The sequence below is a fragment of the Pipistrellus kuhlii genome, unplaced genomic scaffold (assembly GCF_014108245.1).
Source record: "Pipistrellus kuhlii isolate mPipKuh1 unplaced genomic scaffold, mPipKuh1.p scaffold_m20_p_127, whole genome shotgun sequence".
In the NCBI taxonomy this organism is placed as follows: domain Eukaryota; kingdom Metazoa; phylum Chordata; class Mammalia; order Chiroptera; family Vespertilionidae; genus Pipistrellus; species Pipistrellus kuhlii.
Window position 1 is genome coordinate 205722 of NW_023425435.1, and position 27763 is coordinate 233484.

At 45.8% G+C, this 27763-nt stretch overlaps 1 protein-coding gene across 6 annotated transcripts; it reads right to left on the reverse strand.

Annotated features, from left to right (window-relative positions):
• Positions 1-1269: 1269 nt before the first annotated feature.
• PLCD4 (phospholipase C delta 4) lies at positions 1270-27074 on the reverse strand. Of its 6 annotated transcripts, XM_045580438.1 has the most exons (18): positions 26472-27068; positions 19751-19806; positions 19454-19612; positions 18051-18279; positions 16786-16915; positions 15532-15763; positions 11752-11953; positions 10555-10699; positions 9823-9975; positions 5776-5952; positions 4307-4402; positions 4007-4163; positions 3628-3744; positions 3225-3397; positions 2540-2675; positions 2030-2179; positions 1841-1951; positions 1270-1439 (listed from the first exon to the last, which is right to left on the reverse strand). In XM_045580438.1, exons 2-17 carry the CDS (start codon positions 19770-19772, stop codon positions 1842-1844), a joined length of 2388 nt encoding a protein of 795 aa, XP_045436394.1. In that variant the 5' UTR covers positions 19773-19806; positions 26472-27068; the 3' UTR covers positions 1270-1439; position 1841. The 6 variants fall into 6 exon arrangements, with proteins under 6 accessions (XP_045436394.1, XP_036290461.1, XP_045436396.1 ...); XM_036434568.2 differs by having other exon boundaries at positions 1270-1951; positions 26472-27067; XM_045580440.1 differs by lacking the exon at positions 9823-9975 and having other exon boundaries at positions 1270-1951.
• Between the last annotated feature and the right edge of the window lie 689 nt (positions 27075-27763).

Genomic DNA, 27763 nt, shown 5'->3' on the forward strand with positions numbered 1-27763 from the left:
TCTTCACTGAGTCATTGATTCTCAAACAGGCTCAAGTCTGCCTTCTCTCTGTTCTTTTTTTTTGTGTGTGTGTGTGTGTGTGTGTGTGTATTTTTTTTAATTGATTTTTTATAGAGAGGAAGGGAGAGAGAGAGAGAGAGAGAGATAGCTAGAAACGTCGATGAGAGAGAAACATCAACCAGCCGCCTCTTACATACCCCCTACTGGGGATGTGCCCGCAACCAAGGTACATGACCTTGACCGGAATCGAACCTGGGACTCTTCAGTCCACAGACCGATGCTCTACCACTGAGCCAAACCGGTTTCGGCCTTCTCTCTGTTCTTGAAGACTTTTGGCCCTTGCTCTGCTCCCTATTTCTGAGCCACTTTGTCTACCTGTAGAGCAAGAGTGAGGAACCTTTTTCTTGCCAAAGGCAATTTGGATGTTTATAACATCATTCACAGGCCGTACAAAACTAACTTAAAAACTAGCCTGCTGCCAAAACCAGTTTGGCTCTGCGGACTGAAAGGTCCCGGGTTCAATTCCGGTCAAGGGCATGTACCTTGGTTGCGGGCACATCCCCGGTGGGGGGTGTGCAGGAGGCAGCTGGTTGATGTTTCTCTCTCATCAACATTTCTAGCTCTCTATCTCTCTCCTTTCCTCTCTGTAAAAAATCAATAAAAATATATTTAAAAAAAAAAAAAAAAAACTAGCCTGCTATATTTGGTCAGACATTTAATTAGTTTATCCCTAATACCTTGGCGGAACCAAACCAAAAGCCTGTGTGGGCCTCAGATGGCCTGTGGGCCAGACATTCCCCACCATTGTAGAGGGAGACTGCCACTCACTAAGCTTCCTCGTGTAAACAAGTATAATTCAGCATCATTCCTCAGGCTGCACTAGAATTAAAGCATAAAGGCAGTGTGAAAGGCAAATGATCGCAGGACTGGAGGTAAATCTCTAATGGAGAATTCTATAAATATCTTACAGTGACTATAATTAATCATCTAAACTCGGGCACACTAGGGAAATTAAAGAGGATACTATTAATAATTGTGCTGGGACAGCAGTCATAAACCAGGACTTACAGGGAAACTTTTCAGGACTTGGATCACATCACCTTAGTCTGCTCCTTTTGCAGTGACCCCTAGAAGCTGTGCTTCTGTACCATTCTCATGCAGCACGTGCAGAGGGACTCCTGGAAACCCGTTTTTCTGTCAACCCAAGTGTCCCCCAATCCTTACTCGTTCCCTTATTACCCAGCAATGACAGATCATACTCAAGCCAAGTTAGGGAGAGCAGCTCTCTGTTAACACTGGTGGGGTTGGAAGGAGCAGACCAGCATGGACGGCTGTGCAGTGTTTTCTTGAGAGTCACGGTACAGCCTTGGGGTGAGTTCTCTCCCCAGCCTTTGCTTGTGGAGGCTTGAGGCTTGGTTTTTCCTTTCCTTGGCTCTGACCTTTGAGGAAGTTGTTGGGGAGGGGATAATGCCTCTTTGTGTTTCTTGGCCCCAAACCCCTCTGGGTTTGTAGTTGCAATCTGCTTTTGAGCCAGAGTTGATAAGAGAGATTAGTCCTAGGTCTGGGTAGGGACTAAGCCTACAGAAAGGAAGGAAGGAATTCCAGGATAGAGTACGAAAAAGGGAAGAGCAGGAAGGATACCAAAAGTGTGTGGAAATGAAGAAAGGAAAGAGAAAGAAAAACCAGGCCCTGGATTTGCTTGTTGGGAAGGGTGAGGTAACTTTATGCTTAGGAACGAACAACCTGCTTGGTTTCCATCACCTCTGCCTTCTGGAGCATCCTTCCAGGTTTCTCTTACCATCAGAAGCAAGCACACCCACCCTTCCCAGGAAGTGCCCACCTTAAGATTCAACCTCCTCCCTCAGCCCTTCCTGCATGCAGATGTGCACGAAGAGGGAGGCTGGGTGGAGGCTGGTGCCGTCCTTGGAGAGCAGGTGGATGTGCCGGTAACCTGGAAAGGCACAGGAGGACAGCGTTAGGAAGGCAGCCAAAGGAGGGGGCTTGGCCAGGGGTGGAAGGACAGGCTCACCTTGTTGCATGCAGGTCCAAGGCAAGGTGTACTGACCGATGAAGTCATTCCTGGATCTCCAGTTGTAATCCAGCACCAAAAAACGCAGCATGGCCAGCTCAGGCACCAGCAACTGGAAGCACAGTGTCTGCCCCCAGTACGGATTAAAGCCTGGGGTGGCAGAAGGGTGAATGTGGGAGGGAATAAAGGAACAGACATGGTTGACTTTTGGGGGGACGTGCATTCTGGGTTACTTTCCCTGTGTGCTCTCACTTAATTTGCATAGCGATCTGGTGAGGAAATTGAGGCTCTGAGTGGGTCAGCAGTTTGCAGTGGTTACCGGGCCTTATCAGGGAGAGGCCAGGATTCAGACTGAACATGTCCAAGCCCTGATTCTTCGTCGTGTTCCATGCTGCCTCCATGGAGGTGGGGCAGGATAGTGGTGACAGGGACCATATGAATGAAGGGCAGGATGTTAGGAAAATAACAGTCGTGCTCCTCTCCTCTCCCCCCAGCTCTGCCCCGTCTCACCGTTATTTTCCACGTAGCTGGTCTCCAGCCGGGCTGTGTCTGGGCGAACACCAAAGATCTCCACTCTCACCAGTGGGTCCACAATGGCTGCCTCTTTGGTGCTGTCCACTTTGGGGAGTTGTTGACCGCTGATCACCTGCAATAATTTCTGCTCAGCAGCCCCACTCCAGCTCTCACCCCAGGGGAAGGGGAAAACTTAGGGAAAAGGGAAATGCAGGACTTGGTGCTCTAGCTTTGGGTTTGCAAAGCCAGTCCTCTATGGGTAACGGCTTTTCTTCTGGTAATCTGTGTGCGATTTAAAACACATCCAAGAAGAAGTTGAACAAGTTTGAAAAGGTTATGAGCAACAGCAACCCCTTCTATAGCATTTACTGGGCACCAGGCATCGTAAGCACTTGCTTCCAACTAATCACCACAGCCCTGTGAGGTAGCGAGTAGTATTACCCCTGTTTTGCAGGTGAGGAAACTAAGGTTAAGAAACTTGTGCAACAATTTCACAGCTCCTAGGGTTTGAACGTAGGCAATTGGCTCCGACGTCCCTGCTGTTAACAGCCAGGCTAGCCTGCATCTCACAGGGAACTTTCCACCCATTACACTCCTGTCAGGCCTAGCCACCTCTTCTCCCCCCCCCCTTCTGTCCCAGCTATCCCAAATTTCCTCCCAGTATTTGTACTTTCCATTATACCTGGATGAGGAGGGTGCAGGCTTTGAACGGGCTGATGGGCCTCTCCGGTTGGAAGGAACTCTGGGAATCACGTAGGAAGTCTGGCTTCAGCACGTAGCCACAGCCACCATTCTGGCGGAAAAGCCCATCACAGATGTCCATCTCAAGCCCCGCAGTCTGCACATTCATAGCCACTGAGGGCCCCAGGAGAAGAGAAGGGGAGAATTCACCTTGGAGGCCATTGAGCCTCTCAGGGAGTTATAAAAGATACATGCGGTATAAAAGGGCCTGCTGGGAATACCTCCATAGATATCTTTCTCAGCCTAGCACTCTTGGAGCATTCCCTGGCCCTTCAGCCACCCATGATCTTGTTGCCAACTTGTTGCTCTCCCACTCCCCTTCACTGGCCCTCCTGCCCCCTCACCCATCTGGCAGCCTGCATTCCAGAATTCCTGGGGGTTGTAGTTGGATGAATCTGTCCTCAGACCACTGGGATACACACGGCTCAACTGCCAGGCGTTATGCAGCACAAACTCGTTGCCTGTAAAGAGGGTGTAGGCAGAGAATTGGAAGTGTAGTGGATGCTCCCTCTCCCCTCGTCCCACCAACTTCAGTCTTCTCCCCAGCTTTTCCCTGGAGCTGTGAGCCCACTATAACCCCTGTCCCCATGCCTGCTCTGGAGAAGTTTCCTAGCTCCCTGATCCTTCCTTAGCTCCCTTGTCTTCTTGGAACTCATCAGCTTGCCCATCAGGCCTGACCTTACCCATCCCATTTCTCCCCTGCCCCTCCCTTTTGGTCCTAACCAGTCTCCTTGATGAGGTTCTTGGCCTTTGTTTCAGAGAAAGAGGATAACTCATAAAAGCGGTAGTGCTCCCTCGAATGAGTGAAGTTGTAGAATGAAACAGTCTTTGTATAGACAACCAGGGCAGAGAGGGATGGACACAAGATGGCCTTGGATTTCTGGAAAAGGAGAAAGAAAAGGTGATGGAATCGAACCATCAGCAATCTGAGAGGGAAGAAGCCAATAACCAAGATCTGTACTTCCCACCCAGCCTAAGCCTCTGCCCGATACCTCCCCCACTGAATCATCCCTCCTGCCTCACCTGCTTGAAAAAGAGAGGGAACCCAGGCTTGGGAAGAGGAGCCTGGACCAAAATCTGACAACAGATAGATGAACAAAGCAGCGGGCACATCACAACCTAGGGATGGGAATGGGAATAAAAGCAATCTACATATACTGATGGGATTAGTTTCTTCTGGGTTTGAAGAGTCTGTTCTGTTTTACTTTTTGGGAGACAGTTTTTAAATTTTATTATTTTTAAACAAGTATCATCCTCCCTGTCTTTCGTCTTTTAAAACAATTATTTTTGGTCAAAATGTACAGGAACCCAGATAGATATGTCAAGGTATACAAATGGTCATGTAAGTCACACCTGGGAGGATGTGAGGGTCCCAGAGTACAACCTTTAGATGTGTCTCCTGAATTCCCATTTCCATCCCTGGGCATGGCAGCAGGTAAGACACCAGAGCCCCAGAGGAGTCAGTCAGCTGAGCCAAGCGAGTGCACAGGATCTTGATGGTCCCACAAATGACACTCCTTCCCCACAGGGAACTGGATCACTCAGGCACAGCCTTCTCACAGTCTTCACCGTCCCTACCTCTTCCTGCTCCTTCTCTTCGGTATTTTTGGCCCTACCTGAGACTCACCTTTTCCAAGAAGCTTTCTCTAACTAAGCTCACGTTAGTTGAGGTGACAGCAGTCACTCCAATAAGCACTACTTACTCAATATAATAATGCCCCCAGAGTTATCTGGGAGACTCAGGATAGAGCCAAATGGGCATATCAATTAGGATGGCTCTGCATTTATCTATTTTATGTACTGAGATTCCAGATAAGATTTTTTTTAATATATTTTATTGATTTTTTACAGAGAGGGAGAGAAATAGAGAGCTAGAAACATCGATGAGAGAGAAACATCGACCAGCTGCCTCCTGCACAACCCCTACTGGGGACGTGCCTGCAACCAATGTACATGCTCTTGACCGAAATCGAACCTGGGACCTTCCAGTCTGCAGACCGACGCTCTACCACTGAGCCAAACTGGCTTCGGCAAGATTTCTTGGCCCTAGCTGGCTTGGCTCAGTGGATAGAGCCTTGGCCTGCGGAATGAAGGGTCCGGTTCAATTCCAATCAAAAGGCACATGCCCAGATTGTGAGCTTACTCCCCAGTAGGGGGCGTGCAGGAGGCAGTCAATCAAGGATTCTCAACATTGATGTTTCTATCTCTCTCTCTCCCTTTCTCTCTGAAATCAATAAAAATATATTTTTTAAAAAGATTTCAAAAAAAAAAAAAAAGATTTCATGGCCTAAAGAAGTTGGACAGCCATTGCAATGTATCTACTAATATATATGGTAATATATACTGATGCCAAGTATGCCTCTTTCATTGGGGGCAAGGGGCATTTTGCTCCTTGGCTCTTTATCCTCCTGGCTCTAGCCTCTTCATACACGGACTCGCAGCTTGTGATAATCAAACCAAATGCCAGAGCAAAGACCACTCCCCTGGCCTACCTTCTCATTTTTGTCTTTGCTGCGAGGGCTCAGCTCCTGGATCTCAGACTCAAACTGGGATTCCAGCTCAGGCTCCTCCTCCCCTTCTACTTCAGACTCGGTCTCTTCCTCTTCTTCAAGATCCTCCTCAAGCGTTTGTAACTTCTTCCCCTTCACCAGAATCTTCTTCCGAAGCTCCTAGGGCACAAAAATAAAGGGGTTTGGCTACCTGTCTGCTCCGGGGCCCTTCTGGGACCATGCAGGTCCTATTACTCTTACAGGGCCACATCAAAGGCAACAGAAATGAACGAGTAGTCAGAAGTTCCCACAGGAAGGCTGCTTAATACATACAGTAGGAATTTTGTATTATTAAAAGCAAACTGAAAGAAAAGAAAAAAAAGCAAACTGGTAACATCTCTATTCATATGGAAAAAGTGAATGGGGACCCTATCTGGTTTGACCCAGTGGAGGAGTGTCAGCCCACAGACTGGAGGGTCCCAGGTTCAATTCTGGTCAAGGGCATGGACCTTGCATGCAGTCTTCATCCCCAGCCTTAGTCGGGGCTCATGTGGGAGGCAATCAATCTCACACTGATGTTTCTCTGTGTGTGTGTCTTCCCCTCCCTTCCACTCTTTCTAAAAATCAATGGAGCCGAAACCGGTTTGGCTCAGTGGATAGAGTGTTAGCCTGCGGACTCAAGGGTCCGGGTTTGATTCCGGTCAAGGGCATGTACTTGGTTGCAGGCACATCCCCAGTGGGGGGTGTGCAGGAGGCAGCTGATCGATGTTTCTCTCTCATCGATGTTTCTGACTTTCTATCCCTCTCCCTTCCTCTCTGTGGAAAATCAATAAAATATATTTTAAAAAACTATTAAAAAAACTTAAAAAATAAATAAATAAAAATCAATAGAGCCTTAGCCGGTTTGGCTCAGTAGATAGAGCCCTGGCCTATGGACTGAAGAGTCCTGGGTTCGATTCCAGTCAAGGGTGTGTACCTTGGTTGCAGGCTCCTCCCTGGCCCAGGCCCTGGTCTGGGCATGTGCAGTAGGCAACCAATCAAGTTTCCCTCACAGCGATATTTCTCTCAGTCTTTCCCTCTCCTATTCTCTCTGAAAATCAATGGAAAAATATCCTTGGGTTAAGATTAACAAGTAAATAGATAAATATCCCTACCTCACATTTGACACATAAAGATTCCTCAATGATTAAAGATTTACATGAAAATATAAAGAATATTATAAGAGGGGAGAAATCAAGATGGGGCATAGATAAACACCTGAACTTGCTGCCCCGCGCAACGACTTCAAAACTACAACTAAAAGACAAAACAGACATCATCCAGAATCACAGGAAAGCTGGCTCATTTGAAATTCTACAACTAGAAGGGAAGAGAAAAGCACACTGAGACTCAGAGGAGCTGTGGAAATAAAGTGCAGAGAGTATGCGGCTGGCTTTTTCAAGCAGGAGGGAGACACAAGCTCCCAACTGCTCTGAACTCCAGTTCTGGGCGAGACTCTGGGGACTCAGACTCATACGGGAAGAAACTGGACTGTCTGGCAGTAGGCAGAACTTGAGGGCAGCTTTTTCTCAGAGGTGCTTGCAGCGATTACCAAGGGACACTGAGACCCGATGGCCTCTCAGAGCAGGACTGACTGGAAGCCATTGCTGTTTGCTCTGCCCTGAGACCCCGCCACATCCAAGCTGTGCACAGAGGATTTGCCTGGTCCTTTGAAATATAAACTTACCTAACAACTGCAGCTGAGGCAGAGACCCAGAACATCCAAAAGAAGGCCCAAGGCCCCACAGCATCTTGCATTGCTTCACACTGGACCTCATCTAAAACCCAAACAAAGAAGAGGAATCTGCAGATCTCTCCATAGCTCCTGCTGGGTGGCCTCAGGCAGAGGCTAAATTAGCATCTCCTTAGAGATCCAAGAACCAGTGTACCCAAGGGTCAGTGTAGGACCGTCCAGATTACAACTCCTCAGACCAATAGGGACCCACTCAGGGGGCAAGACTCCGTGAGCACCAAATCCCCACTGAAGCAAGTCTTGCCTCATAAGGGTATTCTCCCAGCATAGACACAGCTGATCCTTACAACCAGTTGGACTGGAGGTCAATTCCTCCCAGTGATACCAACAACAACCAAGGCTTAACTACAAGACTGTGCACACAGCCCACAAAGGGGTGCACCAAGAGTGTTCACCTCAGGTAACTGGGGAGGCTGAGCCATTGAGCCTTATAGGACACCTGGCACACAAAGCCACTCTCACAACTCAGAAAAGCAGCCAAAATGTGGAGACAAAGAAACAGGTCACAAATGAAAGAAATGGAGGAAAGCAAACTATGGATAAAAAGTTCAAAACCACAGTTGTAAGGTTTTTCAAGAATTTTCTAGAAAAGGCCGATAAATTTAGTGAGACCTTTGAGGTTATGAAAAAGGACCAACTAGAAATTAAACATACACTGACTGAAATAAAAAATATTATACAGAGATTTAACAGCAGGCTAGAGGATCCCAAGAATCAAGTCAAAGATTTGAAACACAAAGAAGAAAAACACTCAACTGGAAAAGAAAAAAGAAAAAAGAATCCAAAATATGAAGATAGTGTAAGGAGCCTCTGGGACAACTTCAAGCGTACCAACATCAGAATTATGGGGTTGCCAAAAGAAGAGAGAGAGCAAAATACCGAAAACCTATTTGAAGAAATAATGACAGAAAAATTCCCCACCTGGTGAAAAAAAATAGACCTACAAGTCCAGGAAGTGCACAGAACCCCAAACAAAAGGAATCCAAAGAGGACCACACCAAGACACATCATAATTAAAATGCCAAGAGCAAAAGATAAAGAGAGAATATTAAAAGCAGCAAGAGCCGAAACCGGTTTGGCTCAGTGGATAGAGCGTCGGTCTGCGGACTGAAGGGTCCCAGGTTCAATTCCGGTCAAGGGCATGTACATTGGTTGTGGGCACATCTCCAGCGGGGGGTGTGAGGAGGCAGCTGGTTGATGTTTCTCTCTCATTGACGTTTCTAGCTCTCTATCCCTCTTCCTTCCTCTCTGTGGAAAATCAATATATATATATATATATATATATATATATATATATATATATATTTAAAAGCAGCAAGAGAAAAACAGTTAATTACCTACAGGGGAGCACCCATACAATTGTCAGCTGATTTCTCAACAGAAACTATACAGGCCAGAAGGGAGTGGTAAGAAATAGTCAAAGTGATGATTAGCAAGAACGTACAACTGAGAGTACTCTACCTAGCCAAGTTGACATTCAGAATTGAAGGTTAGCTAAAGAGCTTCACAGATAAGAAAAAGCTAAAGGAGTTCATCAACACCAAACCAGTATTATATGAAATGATGAAAGAAGAGGAGGAAGAAGAAAAAGATAAAGATAAAAATTATGAACAACAAAAACATATCTAACAACAAGTGAATCTAAAAATCAAGTGAATAAAAAAAAATCTGATGAACAGAATAAACTGGTGAATATAATAGAATCAGGGGCATAGAAAGGGAGTGGACTGACAATTCTCGGGGGAAAGGAGTGTGGGGTGTGTGAGAAGAGATTGGACAAAAATCGTACACCTATGGGTAAGGGCAGAGGGTGGGGTGGGAACCAGGTGAAGGGGGGCTATGGGGGAAAAAGAGGAACAATTATAACAATCTGAACAATAAATATTTTAAAATATGAATATATACACATACACATATACACACATATGCTTATAGAAGTATTTAAAATCTATTAACAACAATTATTAGGAAAGTCATTATGGTGGGGGTGGGATTTCTCTTTCTCTATTGTTGGCATAGACTACAACAATTATGAACTTTCAGGAAAAAAATTAAGATACTCCCAATGAAAAACTAAATATAAGTAAAACTGACTTAAAATTTAGAGAACTCTGTTCAATTAGTTAAAATTGTCTTTAAGGATATGAAGAGCAAAATGGTCCATCTGAGGGTGAGAAGGCACCATCATGGAGGAAGGAGCCAAAGTGGGGGGATATGGAAGCTACAGAAGAGCTTGGGCTGGGGAGCAGGGTCCTTACCTCAGGTGAGGGCAGCTGAGTGGGCAGGTGCCCATCCAAGGTGGTGCTCAGCAGCTGTTCCCCCAGGATCTCGGTCAGATGCTGTGCTATGATCCCCTGCTGTTCCCAGGTGCAGTGGTTCTCCAGGGACAAGATGACTGGATAGTCTGATGTCTGCAGTGAGGGAAGAGGACTCTGAAGCCAGAGTTCTAACACCTATAACCTCCTTGCCTCTCCACGCTCACCTAGTTGCCTGAATATTCACTCAATTGAGTACCCTGATTGCTAAACTCCTCCAACCCCATTTCAGGTCTCAAGGAGGTCTTACTGGGCCTGGAGCCCACCTCACATCTAAAAGTCACTCTTGGTGCAGCCACTGTGCAAAGCAATATGAAGTTATCTCAAAAAATTAGAAGTGAAACTGCCTTACAACCCAGCAATTCCACTTATGGGACTATAATCAAAGAAACTCTGGGGCTGTTGCCATCTTGGTTGGGTTAATTTGCATGTTTGGCCCTGATTGGCTGGTGGGCGTAGCAGAGGTATGGTCAATTTGCATGTTTCTCTTTTATTAGATAGGATTGTTTCAGCCCCCTTTCTTCTCTGATGCTTCCCTGTTAAAATATCTTTTACCAAATGCCATTTGACCTAACCTCCACTTGTCCCTTCACCCTCTCTAGACCCAGACCCAGACTCAGCCACTTTTTCCTCAGATCCTCTTGCCTCACAGTATTCCCATCCTGGGGTTCCTACCTGGAAGGCATACTTTTTTAAAGTGGCCACGACTTCTTTGAACAGGATACGGGAGGTCAGGGTGTGTCCATGGTAAACAACAGGCTCCCCATTAGGTCCATCCCATACATCCACCTCCACACAGCGGCACCCTCGCTTCAGGGCCCTGCAAGAACCCCAAACCCCCAGGGACAGGAGGGGTCAAGTCTTCCATCTGGGGACCCTCTCCCCACTATGGAGAGAACAGTGCACTTATCTGTCAAGATCCCTGTTCAAGCTGCATCTCCACAGACCCTTCTCTGCCCACTGGAACCCTGCTGTAGCTCACACTGATCTCCAACACTTCCCCTCACTCCCGACCAACTCACAATCTTTCCTTAGTAAGTCATCACATACTGCCTCATGATTCTCTGATGTTCTGGTTGTATTTCATTGTACAACACCTGAGTTACTCAAACTCTCAGGAAATGTATTTTCTCTACTGGACTTCCTAGGGCAGAAGCTATATGTTCCATTCATCTTTGTATCCCCTGAAGCTTCTGGATCAGTAGTAAGTGCAAAGATATCTTGACTTTCTATCTAATGCATGATGGGTCACCATAAAAGTAGTTACCATTTATTAGGTATTGACACAGATTATATCATTGAATCCTCACAACAACCTAGACAGAATCGACACTGTTATCATTTCTGTTTCACAAGTGGGGAAAGTGAGGCATAGGGAGGTGAAAAATTTAGTTCCAGAGTAACAGTGAGGTAGTTAGGATTGGACCTCAAATGGTCTGACTCCAGAACCTATGCTTTTAACTCCTATGCTCTACTGCAGGCATGTCAAACTCACGGCTGGCGGGCCACATGTTCAATAAACGAGGCATGTGGCCCACTGGCTGCGAGTTTGACATGCTTGCACTGCCTTTCATTTAACATTGAGTTTATTTATTTATTTAAAGTAAATCTGTCAGGGCCTGAGTTCAAAAAGAGTTCCATAGCCTATGAAAGCAAGAAGCTCCATTTACTCATAGGTTTTAATACCACTCTCCCACAGGTCTTCAGTATCTCCTCCAAGTTTCTCAGGTATCTAAGGATCCTCAGCCCCCAAACTCACCCCTCACAACATATTTTAGATTCCTGTGACCACTAACAGTGTCCTAAATTTTCCACAGGTGTTCCCTTCTCATGAGCTTGATTCCTCCCCCCCCTACTTCCTCCCCACTGCACCGTATATATCCCTCGACGCTGCTCCGGCCACAAAGCTGGTCCCCCACCAGGTAGGTGTTGTGAGAGGTGTTGATGTAGTAGTGGTTCAGGGGTTGAGTCATATCCTGGTAGACGGGGAGGCAGGATGGATTGAAGATGTCTCCGTCCTTCGAGTAGAGGTAACTGAGGAAGCCATCCATGCTCAGCACATGCCGCAGCTTGCCTAAGGTGTGGAGAAGGGGGACACTGGAATGAGAGAACTCTGGGAGCACCCCAGCACACCCAGCCCACCCCATTCCTCTCCAGGGTCCTGCCTGTCATATGATGTCCACTCCCAGCCTCCAGAGCCTAACTTGCCCCCGTCCAGTGTCTATCATTTCAATTATCCCCACCCTCAAATAATGTTAAAGCTACAAGGGGAATAATTACAAACATTCTAGTTCAATGCTGTCCAATAAGACTTTTTTACGATGGAAACTGCACTGTTCGATATGATAGCTTCTAGACACATAAGGCTTCTGAGCACTTAAAATGTAGCCATGTAACTGAGGAACTAAATTTTAAAATATAGGTTTTTATTGATTTAAGAGAGAGAGAAGGGAAGGGAGAGGGCAGAGGAAAAGAGAGAAAAAGAGAGAGAGAAACATTAATCATTTGCCTCCTGTACTCCCTGCTGAGGATCAAGCCCTCAACCTGGGCATGTGCCCTGCCTGATCAGGAATTGAACCAGTGAATTTTTTAAAATTTATCCTCACCCAAGGATATTTTTCCATTAAATTTTAGAGAGAGTGAAAGGGAGGGAGGAGGAAGAGAAAAGAAAGAGAAACATCAATGTGAAAGAGACACATAGACTGGATTTCTCCTCATGCACCCCAACTAGGAATGGGGTTCAAACCCATAACAGATGTACATGCCCGAGGACACTTCAGTCCTCGGCCAATGTTCTAATCAGTGAGCCAATCCGGTCAGGAAAGAACCAGCAACCTTTTAGTGCAAGGGAGGACACTCAACTAACTGAGCCATACCCACCAGGGCAGGAACTGAATTTAAAATGTTTATTTTAGTTCATTTAAATTTAAACAGTCACATGGTGCTCATGGCTACCATAATGGGCAGCACAATATTCAGTTTGAAGGGGTAATTTTATAGATAGGGAAACTGAGGCCCAGAGAGAATCGAAGTCAAAGGCTTGTTAGCCACACAACAAGGTATCTTTGTTTATTCCCTGAGCTGTGTAGCTGCTGCCAACTATGATCTCAGGGTTATCTTCCTATTGTCAATCCCCATACGGTATTTTTCCTGAGACCACTCTTTCTTCAAGGGCCAGGTCCTGTCACCCTTCCATAGCCCTCAGCCATTTCAGCATGGGCTTCATACATTTACAACATCAATGACTAACAGTTTTTGAGCACTTGCTCTATACAAAGGATGTTACATTCAACATCTCACCAACATGATGAGGTAGATGTAATATAATCTGTTTTGAGAGGTTGGCTAACTTATCCCATGTACATAACCAGTAAGTGTAGGGACTTGAACCCAGACAGCTAAGTATCAGAGCCACACTCTACACCACTGGGCTGTGCAATTTAACTGAGGGAAACATTGCTGGGGGGGGGGGGGGGGGGAGGGTGTCCCCTTGGAAGGCCAAACAATTATATTCTAAAAAAAAAAAAAAAAAAAAGTCAAGACCGGTTTGGCTCAATGGATAGAGCGTCAGCTTGGGGACTGAAGAGTCCTGGGTTCAATTCCGGTCAAGGGCATGTGCCTTGGTTGCGGGCATACTCCCAGTGGGGGTGTGCAAGAGGCAGCTGATCGATGACTCTCTCTCATCAATGTTTCTAACTCTCTAACTCTCTCCCTTCCTCTCTGTACAAAATCAATAAAATATATTTTTAAAAAAAACAATTATATTCTCATGCCCAGTTTCTTGTTCCAGATTTGATAAGGCCTGAAGATGCTGGAGAGCGGCAGCAACTTTCATTCTTATAGTAATACATCAGATCAATAGGTTAAGTCCACAGCTGCCAGGTACTTTCATATGCATTATTACATCTAATCACCAATTATTTTAAAAATGAGAAAACGGAGTCTCGTATTAAGCAACTTAACCCAGGATACTCAGTAAGAAGCAGAGTGGGAACCTAGCCCAGGTCTCTTGACTTATACTACCCAGCAGGCGAGTATAGCGTCTGATAGCGGAGTGCAGGGGGAGGGTAGAAAAAATGTAATGGATGTAGTAAATGTAATAGAAGATCCTATTTCTTAACCCTGTGACATTCCTCTTCTATGGGGTTCTCTGAAATGATTGCTTTCAGTCCCCTTTCTTCTCTGAGTACCCACATGAATCTGCAATTACTGATTTCAACACTTTCTACTTGACTCTAAGTTCAATGAATACATTGCCCCTGTCTTGACCTACTCCTGTATCTCTGATGCCTAGCACATAAGTCCTGCCACATTTAGGTATTTAATAAGCACTAGCAGAAGTAGTGTGTGAATGAATGAATGAATGAATGAATGGAAGTGGGAATTGAGACTTAGATGGTCACTTGTCCATCTCTCGCTCATCTCATCTCTAATCCTTATTCTCTAGCACCAAGTAAGAATCAGATGACCTGGGTTTGAATCCCAATTCCTCCTCTCATTAGCTGTTGGCTTTAAGCAAGTAATTTAATTGTTCTAAACCTCAGTTTTTCTCTCTTGTACAACTAACTCAATAATAAAACCTATTTCAACAGGTCATTGTAAGGATTAGAGGAGGAAAGGCATATAGAGATATTGGCACATTATGGAATACTTGACAAAAGCCCAATCTTGATTTTCAAAGATTGTAGTAAGAACTAAATGAAGTAAGGCACATGAAAGTGCCTTGTAACTAATTTCTTTATATATAAAAGGCTAATATGCAGGGGCCCCTTGGGAGTTCATCTGGGAGACCAGAAGTTCAGTCGTACACTATGACTTGCACTGACCACCAGGGGGCAGCATGGACCATGGCAGGTGACCAGCAGCAGCTAGGGCTTTGAGGGAGCAAGGGAAGGAGGAGGCAGGGAGATGGGGAACCTGATCGGCCCTGATTGCCGCCAGGCCTAAGGACCCTATCCATGCATGAATTTTGTGCATCAGGCCTCTAGTATTATTAATAATGTACTAGTAAATTCCTCACATTCTGAAGGGAATGGAGAAAAGGAAGATGTCTACTAAAGGGCAAGGAGAAAAATTTGAGGGCAGAAAGGGCACATTTTAGTTGTGTTTGATAAATGCCGAATGATTGACCTCATCATCATCCCCTCAGCCAGGGGCTGACTAGCTTCCTAGGACTTTAAGAGACTTAGAGACTTCAAGAACCATTTGGTAAACTCGGAGAAAGCCCAGGAAAGGGCAGAGAGCCAGCATGTGAAGTCATAGCTGGCTCTCTGGAACCATGAAGGGAACTAGAGGAAAATGAATCATATGTACTAGAGGAGAAGAGACCAAAGCAAGAGGACCAAGTGTTTTATATTTCCACTGAGGCCAGAAGCTGATTTCAGGAAGAACTTTCAGCGAGTGAATGATGTGCAACATGAGCATGGTGGAGGACAGGGGTCTTGTGAGAGACCTAGCATCACAGAGGATACTTGTCTTATCTGGGCAACAAATGGAAATGGCTGCACTCATTTGAGAAGTGGCAGAATGAGATGAAGATGATTGGGCTGGGGACTGAGGTAGAGGTGGACTCAGCCTTCCTTGAGTTAGACAGAAAGCTGCTGATCTCTGGACCTTTCTGGTCATGGTGCCTCTCTGTTCTTGTCCTCTTACCACTTTCTGAAGGCTCATAACGATCAATGAGTGCCAGAGCAAGGTCAGAAGCATGCTCTCCTTCTTTCTGCTCCTCTTGAAGAAAATCCACAAATTCCAATAGGGTCAGCTTCTGCCCATCAGCCGAAAAGTTTCCAAACAGTTCCTGCACCTCAATACGCTTAGTCAATGCCTTATAGAACTCTATAAATTCTTCTCCTTCCAGAGTGTCAGATTGGGACGTGTCTGCTGCCTGCAAGAGGATTTAGAGGAGGTTGGACAAACACTTTAACAGCAACTTTTGTGGCCTTTACTTATCTTTTTTTTTTAAAATATATTTTATTGTTTTTTTACAGAGAGGAAGAGAGAGGATAGAGAGTCAGAAACATCGATGAGAATCATTGATCAGCTGCCTCCTGCACACCCCCTACTGGGGATGTGCCCGCAACCAAGGCACGTCCCTGACCGGAATTGAACCTGGGACCTTTCAGTCCTAAAGCCGACTCTCTATCCACTGAGCCAAACTGGTTTCGGCGCCTTTACTTATCTTATAAGGACAGTCTTGCTGACAGATAGATCCAAGTATGTTTCCACAGAATACATGATACTAGGTGTTCATAAAAGTCACTTCAATAAGTAAAAAGCAAAATTTCAGCCAAAACTGGTTTGGCTCAGTGGATAGAGCATCGGTCCGTGGACTGAAGGGTCCCAGGTTCGATTCCAGTCAAGGGCATGTGCTTTGGTTGCGGGCACATCCCCAATGGGGGGTGTGCAGGAGGCGGCTGGTCGATGTTTCTCTCTCATTGATGTGTCTGACTCTCTATCTCTCTCCCTTCTTCTCTGTAAAAAATCAATAAAATATATTTTTTTAAAAAAAGCAAAATTTCAGCCATATCATTTGCTACTAGAAAAAATTTTCACCAGGAAAGAATTGAAATCCCCAAAGGTCAAAATATACCTCCTTCTATTTATTCACATTCTAGATGGAGTGTTCTATTGTTCTAAGCACCTTTGAAAGTCTGAACATGGACAGACAGGCCCTAGGGGTCTGATATAATAACATATTATTTACATTTTATAAGATTATAAATCATCTTTCCAACAAGACTGAAGAGTAAGAAGCATGGCCTACACTTCACATTGAGCCTGGCATAGTGCTAAGGGCACATAATAGAGATTAATAAATGAATGTTATTGGGTTGGGTCAGAGTACCTATGGTCAAGTGAGAATGTGGCCTTATTTGGTTTCTGCAAATCCTTTCCTGGAAGACTCACCTGGAAAAGCTGAAAGGCATGTTCTTCTTCCATTTCCACATTCATCAGGAGTAGTAACCGCTGGACTTCGTGGAAACTCATCCGACCATCCTGGTTTTTGTCTCCGCGCTGGAACCAGTCACTCAGCCATCGAGGTCCGAGTCAAGGCAAAAGCACTGTGTGTGTTTGTATGTGCAGATGTGTGTGCATGCTCATCCACTGACATCTCTTCCTATCTTTGCTGCCTGTCTATCCCCTACACAAATGAATTTTCCACATTAGCTTCTAGAATACCACCCCCCACCCAGAGTACCTGTCTATCTCATCCCTGAATGGATCAGGTGCCGGCAGGTACCTCTTTTTTTTTGCAGAAAGTCCGGATTCCTTAACATACAAGATAATATCTCCTGTGCCCCCATAATCTTGCCCCAACCCAGTTTGCTCAACACATCTCTGTCCTTTCTGCACTTTAGCCAGAACCCCAACTCCCCACTCTGTGATGCCCCAGCTCTCCAGCGCTACAATTTCCTGTCTCCGGGCCTTTACTCATGCTGTTCCTTCAGGCAGGGGTGTCTTTACCTCCTCTCTTAATGTTCAAATTATTCTCATTTTCAAGGCTCCGCTAAAATACTACTTCCTCCCTAAAGCTTTCTGAGAACCCTCTCAGCTAGAATTAAATATTTCTTCCTTTGAATAGCCTCAAATAATCTAAGTACCATAACAGTTCCATGGTACTTAGATTATTTACACAACCCCATCCTCTCCACCAAGGAAAACAACATCTGAGTCCCATTTATCTTTGTACCCCTACAGCCTGGCACAGAGTGCCTGATACATTCTGCTTAATAGCTGGTGAATGAGTGGATGAATGAATGAAAGAACTAGCATAGAAAGTGAATACAATCTAGGAAACTTACAGCGAATTGACACCACTAGGCCTGTGAAGGGACTGCTTCCCACCCCTGTAGTTGTTAATGCCAGTAGGATCTTCTGCTCAGCGCTCAGGGTCAGCACCTTGTTTGGCCCTTGGCCTCTTGCTCTCCCTTCCCGAAAACCTAGGAGGCCTGATGCATGCCCAAACTGCCTGGCTCTGCTTTGGCCATCCCAAACCTCGATTCCTCCTTCAGCATTCTCAGTCTCACATCGCTCTGAACTGCCCATACCCACCACATCTGGACTCTTGGGCTTCCCTAGCCCTGTACCCCCTCCCACCTGTCTCTAGCCCTGCAGCATCTGCCTCTTCAGTGACCTTGGCCCCCACTCTGGCTCCATTCCTGCCCCGATACTGGTCCAGCCTCTCCTTTTGGTCCATGTTGGTGACGAAGTCCACCAATAGCTGGAGCCCCTTTATCCAGATCTGGGCCTCTTCCACACTGTTGGCCACCAGGTCCAAGTTGGGGCGGCGGCCATGGAAGACAATGGTAAAACCCTGCTCCAGGTTGAACTCCTCTTCCAGGCTGCGCAACAACTCAGATTCGTGGCCTTTACGCACTGTCTCCACGTCAGAGATCGAGACTGCCAGAGAAGAAGCAAGTGGGATGCTGAGGAAGAGAGTTCGCCCAATGGCAGGAGCTAATGATCAAGGGCCACTAATTACTCCCTTCTTCTCTGTGAAGCCCAAGAGAGGAGGAACCCCAGCCTCCACGGGCTAAACCCCCAGAAGCTTTAGTATAGGGAGATGCAGACTCAGGATTCCACACGAATCACTGCTGTGTCCCTAGGCAGCATGACAGGGGGCCTGCGCTGGGAATGGAAGACCTGGCTTCCAGCTTTCAGCTGGCAGTGTGACACAGACAAAAGAACTTAATCCTCAGTGTCCTCATCTTCAGTAAGGAGTGGCTCCTTACATGGCCAGTGGACATGGTGATCACAAAAGGACTGCTGGGGCTGACAAATGGAAGCACTGTTACAGGGCAGAAGCAGTTACTCCAAAGCATAATATGCCCATTTCCGATTCTTCCACTCCAGGTTTGAGAGTGTCCTCTTTCCAGATAGGAGAGAGCCAGAGAAATGCTCCCACCCTCTCTCCTCAGCTGGAGCTGGTGTGGAATGGGAGCTTTGATATGTCTCTAAAGCAAATTCCCTTAGATACGTCCTGCGATAATATTTTTAGAGGGATCATAAAGTGTTCAGCCAATAGAAGGCACACTTATGATACATTTATGACATTTTAAAATATTCACCATAATGGCTAATATTTATTAAATGCATCTGGTCCCAGGTTCCATGCTTTAGACATTAATTTATTGAGTCCTTGTAATCTACTAGACAGGTACTGTTTAACATCCATAATACAGATGAGGGAACTGAAGCTTAGTTTAAGTAACTTGTCCAAAGCCACTCAGCTAGAAAGTGGCAGAGCCAGGGCTATAATCCAGCCAGCCAGATGCCTGAGATCATGCTCTTATTAAAATAAAGATAACAAGATACATAATGTCTGATTTATTGAGCCTTGCTATATGCCAGGACTCTTCTAAGTCCTTTACGTGCAATAATTGGTTGTATCCTAATAACAGCCTTAAGAGGCAAATATGGTTATAATTTCCATTTTATAGGCTCAGGCACAGATACATGTGGGACAGCACAAGGCAGCATCATAGGATCCCGGTGCCTCTCCTGCTGCCAGATGCTGGGCTCCTCGGGATTATATCCACCCATATGCCCACCCTTAGCTATCCGTGTTACTTACAGGTGGCCTTGGCTCTGCCTCCGACCTGCCGGGCATGCCAGACAGTCATGCCATCTTCCTGAAGTTTGAAGTATCTTAGCCTCTTCCAGTTTTTGGTTCTCACCTTGCGCATCATCATACCTTTCTGCATCAGCAGCACTTCTTGACTGCTGGGTAGCCCTGGGCCAGGAGAAGCAGGGGCTGGATAGCCAACCAGGGATGTGGAGGACCCAGAAGGAGCTCTTGAATAGGGGCCCAGCCTCCTCCCTGTCCCTGGGCTGCCTCCCCATGCCCTCTCCTGCAGGGGTGGGCACTCACGGCCTTGCAGCAGGGATGCCATCACCCACTGCTCCACCAGCTGGCGCCAGAGTCACCTAAAGGGGCAAAGGAGCAAAAGACTGTTAACGTTGGTGATTTTAACTAGAACAAGGGAGGAAGAGGAGGGAACCAATGTTTCCTGACTGCCCACTATGTGGCAGGCATTTCATCTATATAGCCTGTAGCTTTTTTTACTTCTAATTTGGATTTGGTGACTACAAGGCTTAGAAAGGCTAAGAAACCAGCCTCAAGTCACATTGGGATTCAGAATTTAATGCCAAGTATGTCTGATTCCAGAACCTTTGCTGTGTCCCATTAGCCATTAGTCTTTCTGCTAAATACTCCCCCTATTCCACAAGATAACCTCATGTCACACTGCTCAGCTCCTCATTATTAAAAAAACACTATCTTGCTGGCTGCACTTGCAGAATCTGGCATCTCTACATCCTAGTCTTTTTTCCTCCAGATAAAACCATCTTAAACATCCTAACTTCCCTATTATGGGATTCCTCTCTATAGACCATCCACCCTATAGACCTTCCACCCTATAGACCATCCAGCTTTGAAATCTTTATTTTTAATTTATTTTATATTTAAATTATTTTTGTTAATCCTCCCTGAGATTATCTTTTTATTGATTTTTAGAGAGAGTGGAAGGAAGAGAAAAAGACAGAGAGAAACATTGATTGCTTCCTGCCCAGAGCCGTGGGGCCAGGGATTGAGCCTGCAACTGAGGTATATGCCCTTGACCGGAATCGAATCTGGGACCCTTTGTTACGCAGGCCCATACTCTACTCACTAAGCCCAACTGGCTAGGGCCTTTTCTTTTCTTTATATATTTTTTTAAATTGGTTTTTAGAGAGGGAGAGGAAAGGAGAGAGAGAGATTTGTTGTTCCACTTATTTGAGCATTCATTGGCTGATTCTTTTATGTCCCCTGACCAGAGCTCAAACCCAGAACCCTGGCATATCAGGATGTTACTCTAATCAACTGGGCTACTTGGCCAGAGCTCCTGAAGTGTTTCTTTTGTCTCGTCTACAACATTTCATGTTGCACATAGCTAAATAAGCCGTCTTCTTCTCCTTCACATGGTAAAGCATATCTTATACTCCTTTTCATAACAGTTATTCTGAGAGTTTTAATGGGCCATATAAATTATAAAGTCTAAGAACTACTAAAAAAGAGTGCTTCCTTTATGATATATGCTAATTTAGGGCCTGCTTCATTTGTCCTAGTAAGTAACAACTTCCCTTGAAAGGAACTAGAAGATTTTATATATAGCCACTTTGATTCTTTTTTTTTTAATGATTTTTTAAGATTTATTTTATTGATTGAAAAATATATATATATAATTGATTTTCTTTTTTTTTAATATATATTTTACTGATATTTTACAGAGAGGAAGGGAGGATAGAGAGCTAGAAACGTCGATGAGAGAGAAACATCGACCAGCTGCCTCTTGCACACCCCCTACCAGGGATGTGCCGGCAACCAATGTACATGCCCTTGAAGGAATCGAACCCAGGACCGTTGAGTCCGCAGACCGACGCTCTACCACTGAGCCAAACCGGTTTCGGCTATAATTGATTTTCTTACAGAGAGGAAGGGAGAGGAATAGAGAGCTAGAAGCATCAATGAGAGAGAAACATCGACCAGCTACCTCTTGCACACCCCCTACTGAAGATGTGCCTGCAACCAAGGTACATGCCCTTGCCCGGAATCGAACCTGGAACCTTTCAGTCTACAGAAGGATGCTCTACCATTGAGCCAAACCAGTTTCCGCCACTTTGATTCTTGTAGAGGGCCGCCTTGGAAGGCACATGGGCAATTTTCTTTATTTATCGTCAGCTGAACTCAGGGTGTAGGCAGAGCTATGCCCTGGGAACATGTTTCCCCAAGATGGAGGACATGTTGTCAGCTTGGCCTTCATATCAGCCCAGGTGTCGGCAGGGGCTTAAGAATGCAAATAAGTTGGTGTTACTTCCTGGTGTTGGGGTATAAAATAAATGCTCTGGCAGGGGTCATTGTCATTATCATCATTGTCTTCTTCCTGCCTCTCCAGCAGACAGGATGGCGGCCCACCCAGCTCCCAGCTTAAAATCTATCTCTGCATCTTCTCTCTTTATTTCTAATATTTCTCAATCTCTGGCCACCTCCACTTAGAACCGGTTCATTCATCTCTTTCCGTGTGGGATGCAGAAAAGGGAGATCCCCTTGCCGAAACCGGTTTGGCTCAGTGGTAGAGCGTCAGTCTGCGGACTGAAAGGTCCCAAGTTCCATTCTGGTCAGAGGCATGTACGTTGGTTGTGGGCACATCCCCGGTAGGGGGTGTGCAAGAGGCAGCTGGTCGATGTTTCTCTCTCATTGACGTTTCTAGCTCTCTATATCTCTCCCTTCCTCTCTGTAAAAAATCAATAAATTAAATAAATATATATATATATTAAAAAAAGAAAAAGAAAAGGGAGATCCCGCCATGTCCTGCCCCCGCCACATCAGGCCCCCACAGATTCTAGCTTTGCCCCTATAAGAAATGCTCAATTCTTGACAGTAAAGCAACAAACAGACTGTCAAATTACAGCGGGGAGAATAAGGAGATATGGGGGAGATAAGAGATCAACCTAAGGACTTGTATGCATGCATATAAGCAAAACCAATTGATGAAAAACTTTGGGGAGGGAAGGCATGTATGGGTGTGTGTGTGGGGGGGGCAATGGAAAGATATGTACACATATAATACCTTAATTTAAAAAAAAAATTTCTTCTAATGCAGGAATAAATAAATAAATAAATGCTCAATTCTTGACCAAATCATTCAGAAACTGGCAAAGCCCATGAAACATAAATTTCTATGCTTTTGTATTAAGCAAAGTACCTACACTTGAATAGAAATGTTGTGCTTTTTAATTAATAAGGTTAAAATGTCATTGACGAACATCTGAAAAACTAAAAGAATCTCTGAAGCAATCATTGATTAAAGCTCCATAAAAACATCATGCAGCCTGGCCGGTGTGGCTCAGTTGGTTGAGCATTGCTCCTTGCACGGAAGGATGGCCTATTGAATTCCTGGTCTGAGCATGTGCCCAGGTTGTGGGTTTGGTCCCTGGACAGGGTGCGTGCAGACGGCAACTGATTGATGTTTCTCTCTCACATCAGTGTGGTGTTTTTTTTTTCCCTCTCTCTCCTTCCCTCTTTCTAAAAATGTCAATAAAAACATTTTTTAAAACTTAAAAAAAATACATCATGCAGCTCAACTCTATATTTTACTACTGAAAAAGCAAAAGTCTAGAAAAGTGACTCTTCTGAGGTCACAAAGCATATTAGTGCTTTATGTCTCTGGTGGGAAGAGCCTGTAAAGTCACCTAGGGATAGCTAAGTCTTTGGAAAGAAGGCAGAGGTCACTGAAAATACAGCTTCCCTGGCTGTAGCTCCTGGAAAAGGCTTTCTCAATGAGTAGCAGTGTGCAGGTGTCAGAGGAATGGAGAAGGCTGAGAATCAGTCTGTACCTAAGTGGAAAGGAGAACTCAAGGCTTCTCTCAAGAGAGAAAGAGCCCTGCAATGGCTCCCAAAACAGAGAAGGTTGTGCTGGCTGAGACCGGATATGAGAGCCGGCGAGAAACTCCTGAAGGGAAGAAGGGCTGCAGAGTGCTCCGGGAGGCGGAAGAGCATCTCTGTGTTCCTGGGCAGAGACACACATTCGGAACCTGCGGCTTGCAAAAGCTATATTGAGACTGAAGTAGAGAGGAAGCCGGTGTGGCTCAGTGGATAGAGCGTCAGCCTGCAAACTGAAGGGTCCTGGGTTCGATTCTGGTCAAGGGCATGTACCTTGGTTGCAGGCACTTCCCCAGTGGGGGGGCGGGGGGGGGGGAGGGGAGCAGGAGGCAACTGATCAATGTCTCTCTCTCATCGATGTTTCTAACTCTATCCCTCTCTCTTCCTCTCTGTAAAACATCAATAAAATATATTAAAAAAAAAAAAGACTGAAGTAGAAAGTAACAAACAGGTCCCTCTTAAGCATCTCAGGTTCTCAGACTCTGGGGTGGGGTGAGGATGGGGGTCAGCCTGGAGCTGAAATTGAAACCCCAAGGCCAACAACTTATCAGATCACCACTCTGAACTTCAGCTCCCATGTCTGGGGCATAGGGACTGTGGGATGGGGTGGACCTCAGCCCTGGGAGAAGACAGAATTCCCTGACCTTACGCCTGGGTCTGGGAGCCACACAATAACGTCCTAAAACCTGGGAAGCCTGAAAACAGAGCCCAAGTACCAGGATGCCCTATTTTGGAGCCTCTCAGACCAGCTTTAGAAAGTTCTTTTATTCTCTTTAGTCAAACACTTACAACCCCAGAACTTGGCATGCTCTTCAAACCCTGCTCGCATTCCTGAATCACTATTTCAAATCTGTATCTAGGTGACATGTGGCCATGCATAAGAGGGCCCGTTTCAATACAAGGAGCTACAGAATGTCAGAGCTGGACTTCATTTTTAGAGAAAAGAAGGGAGCACTAGAAAAATTAGCTCAACAGCCAGAGTCACCTAATGAACCAAGGGCAGAAAGTAGGATAACAACCAAGGTCTCCACATGACCAGCTCAGATCTCACCAAGACTCTGCCCTTAGAAAGAGCTTTCACGAGGAAGCAGGTTAAAGCAGGGCTAAGAATCAATGAAGAATATCAAAGTTTTGTCTTTCCCTTCCATCATTTCTGTCTCCTCCATATCACACAAATCAGCTTTTCTTTCTTACTTTTCTTTTCTTTCTTTTTAAAAAAATATATTTTATTGATTTCTTACAGAGAGGAAGGAGAGGGATAGAGTCAGAAACATTGATGAGAGAGAAACATCTATCAGCTGCCTCCTGCATACCCCTTACCGGGGCTGTGTCCGCAACCAAGGTACATGCCCTTGACTGGAATCGAACCTGGGACCCTTCAGTCCGTAGGTCAATGCTCTATCCACTGAGCCAAACCAGTTTTGGCTTTCTTACTTTTCATTTTCTTTATTTTCCCCATCCTCTACCAGACCTATACCTTCCCCCCCCCCCCCCCGCCCCAACTCACTCTTTTCTCTCCTGTCCTCTCTGCCTAGCTACTTACTCACTTGTCAGCCTCTCTTTGTTCTCTTTTCATCCTTCTCCCCAGCATTTCATCCTCTCCTTCTTCTGGTTCTCAACCCATGAGGATTTTGGAACTGTGGTCCGGTAGCACATCCCTCTACTCAGCCTCACTTTCCCCCGTATCCTGGGAGACTAACTAAACAAACTGCCCAGAGAATGCAACTTAGAACTCAAGTGTTCTAGGTCTCAGTGTTTCCTCTGGTGTCTGAAGGTAAATTGGTAAGGATGCTCACAGCTGGTGCAAGTGTGGTTAGAAAAGAAGACACAAAAGATTTGGGAGTAGGAGCCAGAGGCAGGAGCAAAGGATGAAGACTGTAAGACAGACTGGTCTTAACCGTTCATTCGTGGACACACATGTGGAGATCCTCAAGGGTTCAGATAATTTCCTCTATAGTACAGATGAGAAAACAGAGAAAAAAATTAGGTGGGAAGTAGACAGGGCTGCCAAGCAAGATTTGGTCCTCAACTTCCAGGTGGCTTATGGGCGACATGGCAGAAATGTCAACGGCATTACAGTGGGATTCAGGTGTCAGCAGTCTCCCTGAGGAGCAGGAAGGAAGAGAATCATTCTGTCTACTCCTTTTTTCTAAGTTGTTACATTTTGTCTACCCTTTGCTTCTGAGCAGGATTATGCCTGGCTCATGTAGAGAGGACAGAATGCCCCCAGACACAGGTCCTAGCCCTCAGAATGTCAGAGCTTGAAGACTTTATATAACACATAGAATCCAGAGGTTCCTGGCCAAGTCAGTATTCTCTGGAGAGTGTCTTGTAACAGAGATTCCTTAGCCCACAATCTACCAGATCAGAAATTCCAAGAATGGGGCTCAGGTAGATTTATTTTTATCAAGCACCTCTGATACACAGGCAAGTCTGGGAAACCCTAAACTCCCTATTACAGATCAGGAAGTTGGGAACCAAAGCACCTACCCGATTGATGGCAAAGTCAGGACGAGAAGCAAGTGCTCTTCCCAGAACAGCGCTTGGGCATGCCAACAGTGAGCATGCCAAGAACGAAGTATAGAACTCAAACCCTGGCCCTTCCCAGGGAGGTCTCACAACTCTCTCCCTACTACCAGGGGTTCCTCTACTCCACCTGGGCCATGGCCAACCCTCATGCAGTAATCCTCAACCATCTGTTAATGAATCTATGCTAAAGCACAGTTATTCCAATTCTCTCTCTCTCTCTCTAAGTGGCAGCCCTGGGTAGCTTAGAAGTCCCATATAAAGAGGTGATTGACCCCAGCCAACAGGAAAACTGTAAGTCAAAGAACATAAGCTAAAGAGAACCAGGAGGCCAGAGCCTTGTGGATCTGCTCTGGCAAAGGAGTCCAGGGCGATATATATATTCCTCACTTGATTTTAGAGAAAGAGGAGGGGAAGAGAGAAACATTGATGTGAGAAACATCAGTCAGTGCCTCCCGTATATGCCTGGAACTGGGGATCAAATCCACAACTTTTTGTGTACTTGTGTACGGGACAATGCTCTAACCAACTGAGCCACCGGGCCAGGGCCAGGGTGCAATTTAATCAAGGCATGTAGAAGGCAGAGCAAGGGACTCAGGCAGGCAGAACATGGAAGAAAGGCAGGTCAGAGCCTCCAGACCCTTACCGTGTGCAGGAGAGCAGTCCTGCGTCTGTGAGCTCTGCAGCGCTTGCTCTCCACTGTGGGATGAGGAAACCCAGCCGGCTCCTTTTCTCCTCTGCTCCTCTTGCACTCGCTGGCTTTCTCCCCTCCTCTACTGCAGTTTGCTGCTGTGACTGGCAGAGGTACAGCCAGAAGGAAGGAGTGGGGTGGGGGGAAGTGTGAGCTATCTTCAGTCCAGCCCACCCAACTCTTAAAGGCCCAGGACACTGGTCAGTGAGGGAGTCGTGGGGATCGAGTGGGTAGAAAAGGATTGAGGGGAGGGATTGGAGCACCACATCTCCAGGGAGGAGGAGCCTGGCTGCCCTTCATCTTGGTGCCAGCCCTCACTGACCCCCATCCAGACTCAGCTCTCCAAGTGAAATCCAAGGAGTGCCTGAGTTGCAGTGCTCCATGAATCACGGCTTTTCATTCTGGTTGGTTTCTTTCTGCATGTTATACAGCTGTCTTTGCCCTTATTTCATCTGGCTTCTTTCCATGGTGTCCGTTTCCACAGCCTGCCTGCTTCCTTCTGTCTGCATGCTGCCTTGCAGGGCACTCAGTCTAGCTTTGCGCAGTGCAGTGAAAGAAAAAAAAAAGAAAAGAAAAGAAAAAAAAAAGGAAATAGAATGGAAAAGGAAGATGAGGAGAAAGGGAGGAGAGGAATGATCTTAAGAGTGTAGGAGACAGGTTAGTATCTGTGTATCTATAATAGGCACTTGCTAAATACTTAAGAAATGTATAAAGGAATTCATTTGTTCTTTACATTCATTCCTTCTATGAGCATTTGCTCAGCACCTGTAATGTGCAAACACACATGTACTGTATAAACACACAGTACATGTGTGTTTATAAAGATGTGTGTGAAGCAGACTCACCGTGTGTAAGAATCAAGGGCAAAAAGAGAAGCACAAGACTGGAAAGATGCAGCTGGGAAAGGAAGATAATGAGCTTCTTATATACGGGTGAATGAATAGGCAGCTGAAACAGAAGCCAAGATTGAGGAAAGAGGACCCAGTTAGGAGAGGAATAGGTGGCTGTAACGGGCTTTGTTATGGCCTCGTACTTCACAGGGAGAAACTGAGGCCCAGAGTTTAGGCAATGCCCTGGGCTCACCTATCAGTACAAAGACAACCAGTCCCTCACACTCTCCAAAGCTCTGTGAGCTGGGACCTACTTTTGCTCTGCCTCGGAAGGACTGCAGCGTGTGGCTCTTTCTAGACCAGTAGATAGATGACAGTAAAATAGCTGAGGGCATAGGGCATAGCCCTGTGCTTGCT

What these genes read in the sequence shown, in the direction of transcription:
- PLCD4 (XM_045580438.1), bottom strand. Translation starts at nt 19,772, where the DNA reads ATGGCATCCCTGCTGCAAGGCC. An exon ending in CAAAAGGAGAGGCTGGACCA is followed by an intron (nt 16,916 to 18,050) that starts GTATCGGGGCAG and finishes ACTCGGACCTCG; the next exon opens with ATGGCTGAGTGACTGGTTCC. An exon ending in GCAAAGACAAAAATGAGAAG is followed by an intron (nt 4,403 to 5,775) that starts GTAGGCCAGGGG and finishes TCCCATCCCTAG; the next exon opens with GTTGTGATGTGCCCGCTGCT.